This window comes from Nestor notabilis, unplaced genomic scaffold (assembly GCF_000696875.1).
Source record: "Nestor notabilis isolate BGI_N333 unplaced genomic scaffold, ASM69687v1 scaffold4407, whole genome shotgun sequence".
NCBI classification, from domain to species: Eukaryota; Metazoa; Chordata; class Aves; order Psittaciformes; family Psittacidae; genus Nestor; species Nestor notabilis.
In genome coordinates, this window is record NW_009934989.1 from 2370 (window position 1) to 20391 (window position 18022).

The window sequence follows — 18022 nt, forward strand, 5'->3', positions numbered from 1 at the left end:
TTTTTTTTTTTTTTTTAATTCCCCTCCCTGCTTCTTTTCTTTAATAGGGCATAATTGTGGAAATTCTAAGGATGTCTAAGATTTCGTTTGCGTTCTCACGTTCTGGTTTTTGTTTCAGTTGACAGCTTTATTTTCCTGTCAAGAGATCTCTGGAACAGAGCCCAAGCAAGAATTTTTTTTTTTCATTTAGATACACTGGAAGCTAATCACGAATACATTTTTAAAAAGTGATCCAGTCTTTTCCACAATACATATCTTTACTTAGCATCTGTTTAATTTAATTACAGGACTCTCCTTGTTTGTGTGTCTATCCTCTCCCACCCAGCCTCCCTGCTTCTCGGACCTCAACAAAAATTCTAGTGGTGTGTGTTGGGGCTGGAGTTATCTAATGCTCACATTGCTCTGCCATAAAGAACAATCTATAGACAGTGCAAACTCTTGAACTTGGGGGCGGTTAGAGTGACTTTCTACAGCTTAGAAATGTTATTTGGTGGTTTGAGAGGTTTGTGTCTCTTCCACCATGTGTTTACTGTAAGCAACATCAGTTGTTTTTTTTTTTTTTTTAAATAAATAATGGAATTATTATTTGAGTTTGAATATGACATCTCTTTTCAGTATTCAAAGATAATAATAGATTAGAATTGCTTTTTCTTTTTGTAAGCTACCAACAGACTGCTTCAAATAGTGGGTAGCAGCACTGATCTTGGAGTACTGTTGAAGAATAATAACAAATAGCATAGCTGCAGCATGAGAAGGATTTCTTTGACTCCGCTTGATAAGGCTGAAGAATTCATTTGGTAAATGTCAGTTTGCCTATCTAGTGGAAGTACTGAATGTGTAAAAGCATGTACATAAAAGATGAGAAGTTATACTTGTTTGGGTCTGGTTTAATTCTTCCTGTTCTGATGGCTTTGTAACTTTTCGGATAATTTGGAACATTTGGATCCATTAAGATATTGAAAAAAAGTTCAAAGTGAAAGTTTTATAAGAACAGTCCTATATTTCCATATCCTGGAACTATATACCTGTGTTCTCAGAAAGTATAGTACTTCCTGTCATAAGCTGGCATCTACATGAAAAGACTGTGGAGATTGTGCTCCCAACAATGGGTGGTGTGCTTGAAGCTGGAAATTATAATCATTATACCTCAATAATAATTAATGTACCTCAATATTATTAATAATTACTCTATTTTAAAGGTTTGTCGAATTCACAGAATCCTAGAGTGGTTTGGGTTGGAAGGGACTTTAAAGATCTAGTTCCAACCCTCTGCCACAGGCATGGACACCTTCCATTAGACCAGGTTGCGCAAAGTCCCATCCAACTCGGCCTTGAACACTGCCAGGGATTGGAGCATCCACAGCTTCTCTGGGCAACCTGTTCCAGTGCCTCACCACCCTCACAGGGAAGAATTTTTTCCTAATATATAATCTAAATCTCTGCTCTAAATTGTCCTTTAAAAATAGTGTTTTACTCCAGAAATTCTCTAAGTGGCTAAACCGGCATGTCATACCCATACAGTATGCTGGTATGTGCAGTGGAAGTCCTGGCAGGGACTGTATATCTCAATGTCAGTCTATTCCCGCCATTGACTTGGATCTTGGTGTTCTGCCCTTTTTTATATTCCCTTTAAACATGGAGTAAGAAACTGATCAGAAATTAAATTGAAATTTATTGCATTTGGGTATTCATGGTTATAGACAAAAATGAATGGTTGTGGAACAAGCTAGTTTAAAGAAATCATTTTTACAAACTTGTAGGTATCAGGACTACAGAAGTGACCTTGGAACACAGGAAATTTCCTTCTTAAAATAAGCTATTTACTTTTTTTTAATTAATGCACGATTCTTAAGTACTTTGCCTTAACAGAATTGTCAGTTTAGAGAAATGATGCTGCAATGAAAATTCTGTAATTATTACTTTCTAAAAGAAAAAACTGTCACATTGAAACTTCATGTATTAGTCCTGTTAATTACCTCTTCTAAGTATGGTGGCTTTTTCTCTATAATGAAACTTTAGTTACGTATAACCTGTGCAAAAATAATAATCTATTGAGTAATGGACAGTTTAAAAGGTAACGAAGTGCTGCTAGATTAATTTATTTCACAGAAAAGATTTATTTATTATAATGGAATAATTTGATTTTTTCACAGACAATGAAACTGCTGTCTATACACTAATGCCGATGGTTATGGCTGACCAGCACAGGTGAGAGCTGCTTTACATTTCTTTTTTTTCTTCTTATTTTTTTTTTTTTTTTTTTTTTTTATTTGTTCTTAAGGTCTGAAAAACCAGCATGTTTGCAAGAGTTGTAGCTGCTGGAGCACTCTCACAAGTCCTGCTGCTGAACAATTCTGCTGAGATCTTCTGAGCTGAAGTTAGTCACTGACTGTGTGCATTCCAGCATGAGAAACCTGTTTTGGTTTATGCCATAGACTTGTTCTGCTGATACACGTAGAAAAATTTGTCCTAGGATGAGAAGAAATGCTTTTTCTTTTTTTTTTTTTGTATCTGGGGTGTAGCTCTGAGTGTGCATTTACCAATGACATAGCAACTTTTAGTCTCATTAGGCATCTTGGAAAGACATGGAATAAGAATTGTACAGTGAGATTAAGTTCTTCTGGCAAAGGTGACCAGCTGTTTCTTTTACCCAGCGATCCTCAGAGTGATTGGGACCTGGGGGATGTATAGTGCCAGCTAAGTGATGATACCTTCTGGTGAGTTTTGTAGGCAAGCAGATCTTACTGAAACTGTAAACTGTTTATCTAATCAGGATAGACATTTGTTCTGCTACATAATACCTTGTTGAGATTGCGTGCAAGGGTTTTAAGTTATGTGATCAGCTCGTTATTAGAGGTTGAAATCACAAGTTCACTTTCAATTTTGCTTGTTTTGGAATATTTTCTTAGCTAATATTTTATCTTTATTACTTCATTAAGACTTGAAGGGTCCTAGTTAAATTTATTATCCTGTTGGCGTATCATGTGTCGTTCTACTTCATTATGATGATTTCACATACCAGTCTTCCATCTGAACTTTGCCTGTGTTTGGGAAAGCTGCTGGGTATCTGGTTAGGGTATATGTGTAGAGATAAGGAGGCAAATGGGAATTTATTTATTTTTCAAACCAAAGCTATTAATATGCTTGTTTTCCATGCTTGTAATGAAGTGATTTGACCATCTGGTATAATTCTTACTAGTTTACGTTTGAAACAGTTGCCCAGTGTTACAGTTCATGTTTTATGTACAAGTGAGAAGTGAAGGAGTAAAAGTACTGTTAATACGCAAACAGTTGAAAGAAGTTGAATGTTGTTAGTTGGAGTTAAAAGAAATAGTGATCGAGTAAGAAATAGGGTACTTGTGAACAGTATATACTTTGCTTGGATATTGTGAGATACTTTTAATTAAAATTATATTTTTGTTTGAAGGTCTGTCTCAGAGCTGCTGTCAAATTCAAAATTTGATGTGAATTATGCATTTGGACGTGTGAAGAGAAGTTTGCTTCATATTGCAGCAAAGTAAGACTTATCTTGAGTCCTGTTGTGGTTTAAGCCCAGCTGGTAACTCAGAACCACGCAGCTGCTTGTTCACTCCCCCTGCTTTTTCCTTTCCCCACTCCCAGAGGGATGGGGAGGAGAATTGGAAGAATATAACTCCCATGGGTTGAGATAAGAGCAGTCCAGTAACTGAGGTATAATACAAACCACTACTGCTACCACCAATAATAATAATGATAAGTGGAATAAGAAGGGGAGAGGACTCAACCGCTCACCACCTGCTGATCGATACCCAGCCCGACCCGAGCAGCGATCTGGGACTTCTGGGTAACTCCCCCCAGTTTATATACTGGGCATGATGTGCTGTGGTATGGAATACCCCTTTGGCCAGTTTGGGTCAGGTGTCCTGCCTCTGCTTCCTCCCAGCTTCCCCTCCTCCCTGGCAGAGCATGAGACTGAGAAAGTCCTTGGTCAGAGTAAACATTACTGAGCAACAACTAAAAACATCGGTGTTATCAGCGTTGTTCCCAGGCTGAAAGTCAAAACCACAGCACTGCGCCAGCTACTAAGTAGAAAAATGACTGCTGTAGCTGAACCCAGGACAGTCCAGTCCAGAAGTTAACAATGAAAGTATTACCACAAATCTAAGGCACCAATGTAAGCTGGGAAACTCTGTAGTACCAGTTAACATTTTGTTTTTACACTTCCTTTTTGTATTCTGTTTGTTCTTTTAGCGCTGTGCCTGCCTCACTGAGGGGGGTAATTTTTACACACAGTATCAAATGGCTTTCTAAATTCTGGTGAAGGAAGTCTAAGTGGATACTTTTTTCCTTTCTGTGAGATCTCAGTCTGTGAAGAAATGTAGCTGTTATGTATATCCTGTATAGCTGTATTACTCTTGATTTTGTGGATTTAGAGAAATCTTGTCTGCACGTGATGCTTGTCTTTGAAGTATTCTAAACCCCTGAGAAGTACTTCGATGTTTGTTGGGAAGCAGCTGTGCGAAACTACTTCATATGACCAAGCCTGAAGGGAATATAACTTAGCTACTCATTTCTAATATTTTTTTATATCCTAGATAAAAGGCTTAAGTGCAAATTTCAACTCCATGACCTAGATTATTTATTATTTATGTAGCTCTTCACTGGGGATAAATCTTTATTGCCAAGAAACAGCCAGATTAACATTACCTTAATAGAAATGAACCATATAGTTTTTGAAATGGCCTTTCAGGAAACTAAGCTTTAAACTAGTGAGTGAATGTTTTATATCTGGGTCCCATTTTGAATATCTAGAAAGCTCTTACATTTAAACTGGAAAAATAGTAAAAATAAATAATAGTGGCATTGTATATAAATAGCAGGTACTTGGGCATAATGTAGGTAGAAATTCCAGCTTTCTAGGGAGACTGTTGTAGAAATGTTTCCCAGGTACTCTATCTCAGAATTGCATGCTACTTATGTAAAATTTACTTGAGAAGGTACTCGAAAAGAAATGCAAGCAAATTTTAGCATACATCTTAGAAGCTTCTTTGAAAAGCTGTTTTCATTGATCATAAACCCCAAGAAATTGTGTTACACCTAGTTCCTGGATTCTTTTTTATCTTGGCTAGTTGTTGGGTCATTAAGAGGTCACAGAGATGCTGGTTTTGCAACTTACTGTGCAGCCAGTCTTCGGTTTCTTTGGGTTGTTGGATAGCAGTTTTGTCATTGAGGACATTAGTAACAATGGGTAAGATGGTCATGATAGATATGAAAATACTGTATGTTTATCCTCCCAATCAGCTCTTCCTCTTGAAGAGTTCAGGAGCAAGATAAAGATACAATGCAAAGTTTCTGTGTCCTTGGTGACATTGATTATTCTTTATGATGAAAAGAAAAATGGAGTTACAGGTTCAAAACAAATAGCAAAGAATACTTGCATGAGTTTTTCTGATTCTTCAAGTTTTAAATATAACTTCTGGACACTTAAGTGTAACAAAAAGAATTATATTGGAATTGTTATTTAATGGAAAATTCAGTCCTGTGACTAGGTTAAAGTCAGGGAGGTGAGAGGAAATTGTAAGCAAAACATTTTAAACAGCTTATATTTTAAACAACTGGCAGTCTTAAAGATTCATTGTTGAGTTTTAAAATCACTAAAATCACATGAAAGGCTAGCATCTGTTCAGTAGTGCAAGTTAAGATCACTCAGTTCTCACTGCATTTAAGTGTCTTTAGCTTTGTGTAACTTGAATGATGAGGGTGTAAAAATGGTTTTGTGTAAAGATTTTTCTGCTGAATGTAATCTGTATGTAGTATAGCTGTTGTCTTCAATATAGATTTGGTTTGTAAATATCCTTGTTACAGTTTCTCCCTTCCTTATTTTGTTCTTAGCTGTGGATCAGTCGAATGCCTTGTTCTGTTATTAAAAAAAGGAGCAAATCCAAACTATCAGGACATTTCAGGATGCACACCTCTCCATTTAGCAGCAAGGAACGGGTAAGAAAGTTTTTAAAACTCTTAAAAAGGTTTTGTGCATAGTGGACTTGAGCTGACATGTTCTGCCATATTTTTGCATACTTGAAACAAAATACTTTGGTTTTCACTTTTGATAATAGGATGGCACACTTATAGGGTTCATTAAAGTTACTTTGAATATTCAGAAAATATTTTTTTTTAATGAGTAGGAAGTTATGTCTGAAATGCCAATTTCAGTGCCAGTTATTTTAGTGTTTTCTGTTAAGTAGGAGGTTAATGTTTATTACAACAGTGATTGAACAAGGGGTACATTCACTTTCCAGTTAGCTAAGTAAGAAAAGATTTCAAAGAGGACACTGGAGGATTTTGAAGATGCAGGTATTTCAGAGTTTTCTCAGGTAGTGTCTCTAAGGAAATTTTTACTACAAGCAAAGGAATACTAAGTTTGCCTGCATAATATTAGGAGAGAGGAAAAAAAACCCACCTGAAAATGATGAGCAAGCACCTTTTTAAGATCTTTTAAGGTCTTATTTCTTGAATTGCAATATGTGGAAACATACACCTGCTAATAGTAATTTTGGTTTTTTGGTTTTAGAGCAGGTATGTGTTACAGTAACTGAATTCTATCATGGCTCATACTTCAAATGAGGAGGTAGTGTTTAGTGACTTTAAGGTATGTGGGAGAAAGGAGACGGAAGCAGCCAAGTGGTACGTGATGAAATGCAGAAATATGCACAAGAGACAGGTGGGCAGAAGGCATGAGAAATCGTAAGAAGTACCAAATAAAAAGGAAAAGTAAGAATAAACTCTTAAGGGTAAAGGACTTGGAGCACCGGAGAGCATTAAAAGACCAAATAAAACAAGAAGTAGGAAAAACACCCCTACTTTCACTAAGGCAGCTATTGTTCTTGCCAGAGATTTATATAGATTACAGTGAGCGTCTTGTTATTTAGTGATTTAGTGGTGTACTGTAAATGTGTTCACTAAAGTGTACAGATGATGATGAGCTTCATGGATTTCTATTAGCTGAGCTCTAGCTTCTTGCACTGAGAGTGTTCATGCTGAGCTGAAGCTGTTAGAGTAGTGGTGAAGTACTTCTGTGGTTTCCACAAAAAACTTTCAGCTATGTTTTTTAACCCTGTGCTGTCATATACTACACTTGCACTGCATGAGTCTCTGGTGCTACTGATGATCACTTTTTCACATGGTCAGCACCATACTCCTTATAAAGTAGAACTGCCTGCTGTAGTTTGTACAATGATGAATTAGAGTGAGTGGAGTTCTAAGATACTTGGTCTTCATAAATGATTTTTCCTGCTTGGGTTTTAATGTATTGTTTTGTTTGTAGCCAGAAGAAATGTATGAGCAAGCTGCTGGAATACAGTGCAGATGTCAACATTTGTAATAATGAAGGCCTGACTGCAGTAAGTGCTACTCATTATAATGGCGATCTTAATGAAGAATTTAAAGGTTCTCATTTCTTAAGCTTCTGCCTTCTTACATGCCTTCTTACAACTGCTGTGTGTCCAGTGCCCTTAAGAATCAAAAGCTGTGATCTAAGTACCTCAGCATATGATAGTATTGTTCTATTGTTCAAAACTTCTCTTTTAAAACATCAACAGTAGCACAGTCAGGTTTAAAATAATATTTGTGAACTATTTCTATCATTGCTAAAGAAAACATAATCATTTTTACTTAGATTCATTGGTTGGCTGTCAATGGACGAACAGAATTGCTTCATGATCTTGTTCAGCATGTCAGTAATGTAGATGTTGAAGATGCAATGGGACAGACAGCTCTTCATGTAGCTTGTCAAAATGGACATAAGACAGTAAGTTTTTAAATTTTATTAACACAATGGCTTTGTGAAGAATTGGGTAATGCCTTGATATTGCTGTGTCTATTTTCTTTATAAACTTCAGGCTAGTCATGCACTTTATAATGGTTGGAAGTGTGAAGAACTCTATTGTTTGTCTTGGTATTGACTGCATACACTTGAATGGGAACAACTCTATTCTTGTGGAGATGGTTGACCTCAGTGTTTATGGGAGCTTAAGGGACTTACTGTATACTATTCGGCCATTCTGTAGTACTGTTATTGCTTTGTTGGTAGCAGGTTTTGATGTAATGCTAAACATTTAAAAATATTCTTCCTTACTTTTTAGAATGTATTTAATTTATAATTATACCAGCAATCATGTGCTTTTGAAATCTGAAATGATCCTAATTTACTGTGAATAAAAAATCACTACAGAGTTGGGTCAGTTAAATATCTAATATTAGAAGTAAACAAGTTCACATGGACTCCTCTTTTATTGATCTGCATGAATAATTTTTAGGCCTGCCCTTGCATTAGGGCTCACAACTACTCTCAGAGTACAGGTCTGGATGCTTTAATGGAACTGCATTACAGTATGTAGAGTTACACAGATTGTCTCCAGGACTATTTACAGTTAAATAAAAATTTAAAATAAAAATTAAATCTTTCTACCCAATTCCTTTCTGTTATCATTGTCAAAGCTCAACTTTGGAAGACCAAATTCTGAGAAACTGTTAACTACAGACTTTTCCACTTTGCGTGACTGGAATATAGCAAAGTTTGTTTGAGAGTCTGCTCAGTTTTTGGGATTTGCTTGCTTATTTCATCATTTGCTTACTTATTTTATCCTATTTCATCAAGCGTTTAAATCTTCAGCTTGTGATAAGGCTGTTTATAGCTGTCACTAATGTGAGCTTTACTTCTCTAAAAAATGTCAGTTTTCTTTTTAAATGGCTTGTAGTTCCAAGGGTCTTTGGGATTAGCTGAAGATCAGTAAAAGGCATTGTTATAAAAAATGGGAAGTTCAAAGAAAGCTTTATGAGCTCTGACAGCCATGATTTTCCATATAGTGATTAGGAATTTTGGTTTTGAGATTCATTATGGAAAATTAAATCCTTCAGTGTAATTAGACATGCATGACACTAAATAGTAGCAAACCAATAGACTTTTCTGTTGCTTTTTTCTAATACCGGTATTTTTTTCTGTTCTAGACGGTGCAGTGCTTGCTCGACAGCGGTGCTGATATAAACAGGCCGAATGTGTCAGGGGCAACTCCGCTCTATTTTGCTTGCAGGTTATATATTCCTTACTTTTGCATACTGTGCTAAAAGTGAAATTGATCCCCTCTCCCACACATGCCTGTCTGCAATAAGAATGTTTAGAAAGCACATTTAGGAGACATAAAAGCTGACTGTTACTTAATCTTGCCTCATGTTTGAATGTAGTTTGGTGTCTCATCTAAATACTTTGTACTGCAGCCTTATGTACCTTTTTCTAACAGACATGTTAAATGCAGATGTGTGTGTTCTAACATGAGTCGTAAATTAATAACTGCTGAACTTTTTTTGGGAAAAAAGAGATATACCAACTTAGATTATACTGAGTACACTGAAAAGGCAACCTTTTGTAAGGCAAGTTTCACTGTTCTTTAGTGTATAGTATGGTATTACAGTGTATGTGAAATGTGCATATATGATTGAAAGTTACAGTATTGAATTATATAGTTAAGTTTATCAGTTCTGTTTTCTTCACAATTTAATTTTATGTCAAAACTAATCACGTGATAAATGATCTTTTGTTTTAATTGGAGCATTTCTGCTATTTGGTAGAACATTTACAATTTTATAATCCCTGTGCTTTGGTTACAGTTTAAATAGTTCACCTATGATTAAATGTTACTATAAACAAAAGGAGAAATGGACTGACCTGGTGGCCTGCCAAGAGTTACGTTGTGGGAGCCTTGGTCTCTGGAGCTAGTCTATTCTGACTTTTGGCAGTTGAGAAGAAGTGACAAATAAATAGCTGCTAGCTAATTGAATGCCTGGGTGCTTGATTTAGGGTCAGGCAGTGGAATCTATTTTAAAAGAATTAAGCAACTTGCCTTGGGTTGGAGGTTTTTCATGAGAAGAGAATGTGTTGCAAGTACAGTAGTGATGTTCTTTTACAAATCAACAGTTAGAGCAGTTGGCAGGGTAGAATGAACAGGATGCATAGCAGAGGTCAGTGTCTCCCTAGTCAGAGGTGCCAACTGGTGGTGCTGCCACCTTGGAAGAAAGGTTATAGGTCCCTGATGACAGGGAGAGCAGGATGTGGTAGCAGTGGATGATGATGGCTGGAGAAAGGATATTGAGGCTCAAAGTCTGACTCTGAAACCCCTAATTTTGCACTGTGCTTCTGCAGTGGCCTTGAAAAGTGGTAGAAAAATGTAAGTGGTGTTATCTTCCATCCTGTGTTTCTGCTTAGTTTCATACCGTAAGTGCGTTTTCTCCTGGCTTACATGGCTTTGTTTGAGATGCAGTACTCTGATTATCACTTATAGTAGAGCATAAGTGCTGTGTTAACTCTTTCTTCTCTTCTTTTGAACAGCCATGGTCAGAGAGACACTGCACAAATTCTTTTAATGAGAGGAGCCAAATATTTACCAGACAAAAATGGTGTTACTCCACTGGATCTCTGTGTACAGGTATTAAGTTAGCAGCACTCTTTCTGTGAACTTCTGTCACTTACTACAGTGTTACTCAATCAGAGTTATCTTTTTTTATTTTTAAGGCCTATGAAATATGGTAGTCCATTGGTGAAAGAGAAATGAAAAAATAACTTTTTGCAATTAAAGAGTTCCTACAGGCAGGTTCCCAATTTGTACCCTTTGCAAAAGTTTTTAACGTCTTTAAAGACTTTGCAAGATAGGAAGGAGCTTGTGAGAAATTAAGAGTTTGCAGAACTCCAGTTGACTAGAAAGTTTGGGAATCCTTGTTTTTTATGATTAATGTTTCGAAATGTCTGCTTCAATCTGCAGTTTTACAGTCCCTAGGGCATGGCTTTATGCATCAAAATTCTGTCAACATTTTTAGGTGTGAGTAGTGACACCTGGTGTTTGCTGTTTTATAATGATGATCATCCTGTGTGAGCAAGCAAAATATTTTCTTTCCTTTTACCTCTTCTTTATTCCCCCCCGCCTCCTTTGCTTACCAGTTTGCTTTTTGGTGTAGATACATCTTTCTAGAAGACTGAAATTATAGGCTCATATACTTCTTGCTAACATGGCATTTACTTTGGTATTACTTTGATTTTGAAAAACTGACTTTTGTTAATTCTTGTGGCTTTTGAGTGATTTCAGTTTTAATACCTAATTTTTTGGTACCAGGAACAATTAAATGAATTTATTTAATGAATCTGTTACCACTGTAGTGAGCTATAAACTGTCATGCAAAAAGAAGGAACCTCTGGATTTGCTGCATTTAATCCATTACAAGGTCATCTTTTCAGTGTAGAATTTGTTGTGTTTTCAGGTGGTAGGTGCCTGCTTAAAATTGCAGGTGTGTTAAATAAAAGTTAATACGAATAAAACACAAATTCAAGTCCTGTTATTTCTAAAAGTAATTTTTCTCAAAAGCTTATGAAGTTAAATCTGAGCTGTTGATCTGAGGCGCAAGTGGAATCATACTCATATATTGATTTTAAAGTTAAATAATCCTTTCATGAATTTATCCTATTTCTTCCTTTACCAAGTCAGATTTGTGCCTTACAGACCTTTAGAAAATATTTGTTCTGAAGGATTACATTCTGTGTAATTAGGTAGACGTGTGTCATCCATCAGCAGTGGGAAGAGAAGCTAAATACTGCACTGTTTTTAAGCACTGGTAAATTGGTAGGTGAAGCGTTTTTCAAATGTAACTTTGGCTTTCTGAGTGGGAAAGTGTTTAAAAAAAACCCCAAAACCCCAGCCTAAAACAAACAGAGGAAAGGGAGCAGATATATATGAGCTGATATACTGAAAAAAATCGATCCTGCATTCTCTCAAAAGTTTTGTTATATCTCATTTTGAGACATTACTGAATTTCAGTTTATTTATGTTAGGATTGGATTACTCCATTCAGTATTAAGGAAAAAAAAGAAGGTAATTCTCAGTAAGTTTTAATGCCTATAATAGTATAAGCCTCAAGTCTAATGTTTCTTTTAATTAAAATGCATTTTTGTTGCGTTTTAGGGTGGTTATGGAGAGACTTGTGAAGTCTTAATACAATACCATCCTCGACTTTTCCAGACAATAATTCAAATGACACAGAATGAAGATCTACGGGAAAACATGGTAATACAGTATTATGTGTTTCACAGTTACCAATCTGTGTGGTGGAGATCTGATGATTTAATATGAGTGTCCTGATTAGAATACACTACCAGAAGTTGACCAGTCAGTGCCACAGTAGTTGATCACAATGTGGTTTTCTTTCCTCCCATGGAAAATACACAGTCTTCACATAGTTTTAAACACAAGAATTTGGGGTTAAATGTAGAATCTATTTTAATTTGGTGTTCTAACTTTGTATTTTGGCGAAGTAATGTAGACAGTGTAAGAAATGAAAAAGCAGATTTGCTGCAAGCGCCCTATGTCTTGTTTGTATGAAGGTGCTGGTAGACAATTCTGTATATACAATTACTTTGTGTAATAGGGCCTATTTTCCTTCATTTAGTGGTTATCTGGAGACATCCATTCTAGGATATGTCTCAAGGCTTAAATCATGTAGAATGAGCAGGAACATTTGGAGTACGAGCACTCATCTGTATGAAGTTGCTTTGTGCAATTACAGTGTGAAAAATTGCAGCCGCAATTTCATTTGGTTATTATCGCTGTAGACGAAACTATCCTGTTCCTTTTAATGTGGTGCTTCTATACCTTGTTTCTTTTATTATTGCATGGTAGTGCAATCTAAAGCAAAGGAAAAGCAAAGAAAAGATTTTTTTTTTGTTTCTTGATTCGCATAGGAGGAAGGAAGCATGGGATGCTTTTTTTTTCCCCTTCCAAATCTAGATAGGTGTGGGTTTTTAGTACGTTGTTTGCTTGAAAATAACTGGAAACAATTTCACAGACTGTAAATTAAAAAAGAAAGAAAAGAAAATTTAGTAAGGTACTGGCTGCCACTTCAGTGAACTTCGTTTGCTAGATTTTTGAAGTTTTTATTGTTTTCTGTAATCCCATTACTTCCACTGCAAAACTGAGCATTTATAAGTCTATATAGAAACAGTTTTGAAATTTCTGAGACAGGTCTGAGTTTTACAAAGTAAAATGTCAGAGAGGTGAGAATTCTCAAAGTGTATGTTAGAAGCACGGGAAATGGTGTAGGTGATTTCAAATAAAGTTAACTAAAACTATGGAACAAAAAAGACTTTCTACAGGAAGGGAAATGGCAAAGCATATTATTGTATATTGTGTAAGTGAAGACAGTAGATGAGAAAAATTAATGCCTGTCTGAGTAATGGAGGAGGCGTGTGCAAAAAGATGAATGAGAGGTTATGCATACTATATTAGATAATACGTGGCATAGTTATGCTTCATTGCCAAAATGGAAACATATTTTAAGTATGGTTTTCTATGGCCAAGTCTGAGCTGTTCTGCCCAAAGTCTTGGGTAATGACTAGTTTATATTCTCTGAAAGCGATGACATGAAGAGACTGGTTGCATGTTAGAAGTCAGGACTCACATGAACTTAAATGTTCTTGACAAACTAGAAAAATTACTGACAAACTGCAGGGAGAAAGATACTGCCTCAGCCATTTATAACTGGAGATTCACCTGAACCTTGGGGGAAAACTCTCACACAGTTAAGGAAGTGAAGTATTGGAAAAAATCAGTTAGTGAAGCTGCAGAGATTCCAGAGTAGAAGACATCTGAAAACCAGGCAGGCAGATTGAGCAGACCAGTTTGGATTGCAGCTACAAGTGCTTCTGCCTTGAGGCAGAGCGTTGGCATAAATGACCTTTATGAGATGCTTTTTCATTCCACCTTACTACAGGAGAAGTTGAGAAGGATTACTGAACTTTCTGAAAGCGAGTGAGAAGGAAGTAAATGAGGATACAATAGGAATGCATGAAGACTGGTGCTGCTGAAGGGTTGGTTTACCTGCAGAGAAAGTCTAGGCTGGAGATAAGTGTAGAACAAAGGGGAGTTGAAGACAGGGTAATGTCTGGGCAATTCCAACATCTAGTCTTTGTGAGCCAAGTGATGGTATTAGCAAGAAAAGGGATGATTTTGAGAAGAGAGTCATCATAACAATTATTGATTATCAGGGTAAGATTTCTTATGTAAGGAAGGACATTCAGTATCTTGAGCAACAATGAAGGTAGTGAGAGCAGACTGTAGGATCCAAGGTTCATTTACATTGTTGTAAACTAACCGAGGAGAGAACTGGGGAGACAGGTAAATGATGAATTATAAACCTAAAATATATGCTCTTGGCTTTAAGAAGTTGAAAGTGTAGCCCACTAATTTTTCAGATGAAAATAAGTTGTTCTTAATAATATGTGGTTAAGCATTCAGTTATAGTCCTGTATATCCTATAGTACGATACCTTCATACTAGAAGGTAGACTTCTTCAGTAATCTTTGTAAATTATAATGAAATGTTAACTGAGGTTAGATTAGATGTTGGACAATACAGATGTACAATAATATTGCTAACTCTTAATGCTTGGGTGATAATGTTCTAAATTAAATGTTGATCTGATGCTCCATGACAACATACATTTTCTTTTGTTCTAATGTATCAGTTGCGGCAAGTTCTGGAACACTTGTCTCAGCAAAGTGAAAGCCAGTATCTTAAAATCCTAACAAGTCTTGCTGAAGTTGCTACAACTAATGGTCACAAACTGCTTAGGTAAGTGTGAGAGGATCATAAGTAAATTGATAAGCTACCTGGTTGTTAGTGCCACTTTGTAGTTTTAATAATCTAAACTATCTCATACCTGGCACATGTTGGAGGAGGTGGAACTCAAATCTGATTCTTCATGACAGTGTCGGTTCAGATCATTGTCTTGAGGAGAGAAGGTTGGTGCCCTTGAATGACTGCTGGCCAAGAAGCTTGAGTTGCAGAGAAGTGCATTTTTTTGTTTAGTTTGGCTGTATCAGCTCTGGGAAGGGAAGCTTTTTAGCCAACTACCAATCATTTCCCCCCCTCCTTTTTTCTTCTCTTCCATATCTTTACTTTTCTGCATGCTTTCTTACTATGTTTGAGGAGAGTCTTGCTGGTTCTGATTGCCTTCCATGACTACTAATATATATGAGACAAAAATTTATGTACTACTGTGCTGTCTCAGCAACGCAAGCAGCAGTTACCTGCGGAAACACATAAAACAAGCAAGCATATTTTCCTAATATGCTTTCCTCATTTTTATGGCATCTGTTTGAGGGACTTATGTAATCTGTTGGAACACCAGTAAGATTTTACTGTTTTCTAAAGCTAGCTGAATCTGCTGTAACCTCTATGCTTTACTAAAAGCCAAGAAAATCTTTGCTGAAAGAGGTAAAGAGCCTGAAAGCATGAGTGGAAGTTCCTTACTAACATGTTCTAGATGGCTTTTTGGAAAAGAGAGGTTTGAGAGTGTTCTGTAACCAGAGAGGTCTGTCAGCATAGGTTGTAGAACAGTAAGACTTTGAATGCTTCTTTTCAACTGGGGCTGAGGTGTGAGGAGCCCATCAGTTAGATGGAGACTAAATAATATATTCTTAGTTATAGGTGCCTTTTTTTACTTTGCCATCAGTCATGTTAAATTTGGATGGAACTTGTAGGTAACAGGTCAGAACTCCTAGGCAATGCTAGGAAATTCATGACACCATTAATCACAGTCTTGTTCTGATGAGTGTTTGCCTCAGTGAATGAGCATGAGAAACTTAAACCCCTCAAACGACTGGTATTTAATGCATAGACATATTAATGACAAGTCTATTACTGCATAGGTAACTTTTTGAAGAACTTTAGCTGTTGTTGGGCTTTAATGTGTAATCAGCCTAACTTGTAACACACTCCTTTTGTCTCCAGACTTCATTAGAGGCAGTAGATCTCTCACAAATAAGCTGTGATAAAGTGTAAAACCATTCTACAGGAAAGGGTTTGGAACTTGCTTTGTATGGTGACATTATCAGAAATCAGGGTAGCTGGATTAGATCATATGAGGCAATATTAGTTTCAGTTTCATTATCTTCAGTGATAGACTGACTTTGTGTTTAAGTTTGATTCATTACTGTTATTACTCCTCTGCACTGAACAATGCTCCCTCAGTATGGCTGTAGAAATAGTATCTATGTGCCTGTACTGTCTCTGAATTTGGGCCAGTATGTACCTCTGTACTGTGGCATATGGGTTGTAGTGGAGACTAAGGGCAAGTTGGAAGCTTTGCCTTGCATTGATGAGCATGCATTTCCAGATGCCTGTACTTAGGGTGTCCTGTGGATTCTTATTGCCCCAGTTCTCTTGGGTACTTTATAATATGTCATAAGGGAAATGGAATTGTTTTCTTTTTCTATTACAAAACACAGTTTCACAAAAACTGTTCTCTCGAGTGCTGTCCCCTGTCAGAATCTTCAGTCTCTACTTCAACTAGGCATTCTCAGTTGCTTTGTTATTAACATAATGAGGATGAAGCTAGTAGTTGGTGAATATAGACCCTCTAAGCTTGGGCCTCTTTCCTCCTTCCAACAGGTAGTATGTAAAATGCACTCTGTATGGGAAAATCTCCAATAATGGTACTCTTGCATGGCTGAACTTGGTATCATCATTGTTATTTTCCTGGGTACTAACCCAACCACAGCCCATTGTTGCTGGGTTTGTTTGTTTAGTTCGGAAGTGTCTAAAGTTGTTTTTTGTAACACCTCTATCAGGTAGCCAAGAGTGCCACAGAGCTTCTGCCTGAGGACTTCTGCTTTGAGTACCAGCAAGGAGCCTGTTCAGTTGGCATTACCTCCATTGCTTATTTCCTCTTTTCAGGGGATAATCATAGTGTCACATGATTTGTTCTTGCTGGTGCAGACTGGGCCTAGCTGAATGTTTACAAACATGCTAGTAAAAACTTCAGTAAACTATTAAAAGTGCTTTAAGGTATTTTTACATAATTGGGTCCTCTTCCTGCAGATTTAAACCTGAAACTTTACCAGGAAAACACTGCTGTTGAGGGATGATAAACTTCAGTCAATGTTTTTTGTTTGTTTGTTTGTTTGTTTGTTTTTTAAATACTTAAGTGAGCTTCTTGTATTCATAGATTTTTTTTTTTCCTTCCCCCCCCCCCCAAATCTTTGATAATATACCAGTGCTAATTTGTGGCTGTGGATTAGAGCTTCTGGTAACGTAATTACACCCTGCTAGTCAGAGGATTTTCTTTACCTGGTTAAAAACAACAGTATATCTTTGTGTTCCTTTCTTATCTCTATTTACTGAAAAGTTCTCTGGTTAAAGTCTAGATTGTGACAAGAAAGTTGTACTTTGTATATCAGTTTGGTAAAATTCTTAGTATGTGGATTTTTGAAATTAATACATCTCAGGCAGTCATTCAAATGTAGTGCTGAAAATGAATAGGTCGTTTGCTTTCATCCATGCCATAGGGAGAGTGACATCATGATAAAGGTACTGTTACAACTAGCTGTTTCAGATTCGTGAATTAACATCTTTATTTGCATCAGAGGTTTACAGCATGCTGTAAGATGTCAGTTTTCTGGTCTGTACTGATCTTACAGTTAGAAAATGTGCATTTGAGTTGCAAGTACTATAAGGACAGAATTGAATATGTACTCTATTATGTAAAATTTGTAAGTGAGTAGAGTTCAGTGGAAAAATAATTCTTACTACTTGGGGTTTCAGGAAAGAAAACAAAGTTGTATTTGGTGGAGAATGTTCTGCTTGTGCATAAAGTCATGAGTATCTCGTATTGTACACTGTATTGGTACACAGTTCAGTGTTGGCCAGTTCAGTTGACATAAAACTTTTACTATATTTATTGGATAAATAAATAACATAGTGGTACTGTTGTGTAGTATTTTTTAGATGATGTTTCTCCTAAGTAGAAATAGCGGCATCATTACCATCCTGATTCCTTGTCTGACTGAGGTATTTAATGAGCATTTAGAAGAATGGTGAGGATGGGCTGTGGCAGCTTATCTGATAGTCAGTATGCTACTGGGTGCTGTCTTTTCTGGATTGAGAAACATTTTCATCTGGATATCCCAATTTGTTTCACATGTTGAAATCCTTACTGCACTAAGTTG

At 36.5% G+C, this 18022-nt stretch overlaps 1 protein-coding gene across 1 annotated transcript in view; it reads left to right on the forward strand.

Moving 5' to 3' along the window:
- Positions 1 to 2159: 2159 nt before the first annotated feature.
- HACE1 (HECT domain and ankyrin repeat containing E3 ubiquitin protein ligase 1) overlaps positions 2160 to 18022 on the forward strand; it is a 46912-nt gene continuing 31049 nt past the window's right edge. The window contains exons 1-9 of the mRNA XM_010017596.1: positions 2160 to 2208; positions 3428 to 3517; positions 5872 to 5976; positions 7304 to 7379; positions 7655 to 7786; positions 8986 to 9068; positions 10361 to 10457; positions 11982 to 12083; positions 14539 to 14645. Coding sequence (XP_010015898.1) covers positions 2180 to 2208; positions 3428 to 3517; positions 5872 to 5976; positions 7304 to 7379; positions 7655 to 7786; positions 8986 to 9068; positions 10361 to 10457; positions 11982 to 12083; positions 14539 to 14645 — 821 coding nt within the window. The 5' untranslated portion in view covers positions 2160 to 2179. The remainder of the gene's footprint in view (positions 2209 to 3427; positions 3518 to 5871; positions 5977 to 7303; positions 7380 to 7654; positions 7787 to 8985; positions 9069 to 10360; positions 10458 to 11981; positions 12084 to 14538; positions 14646 to 18022) is intronic.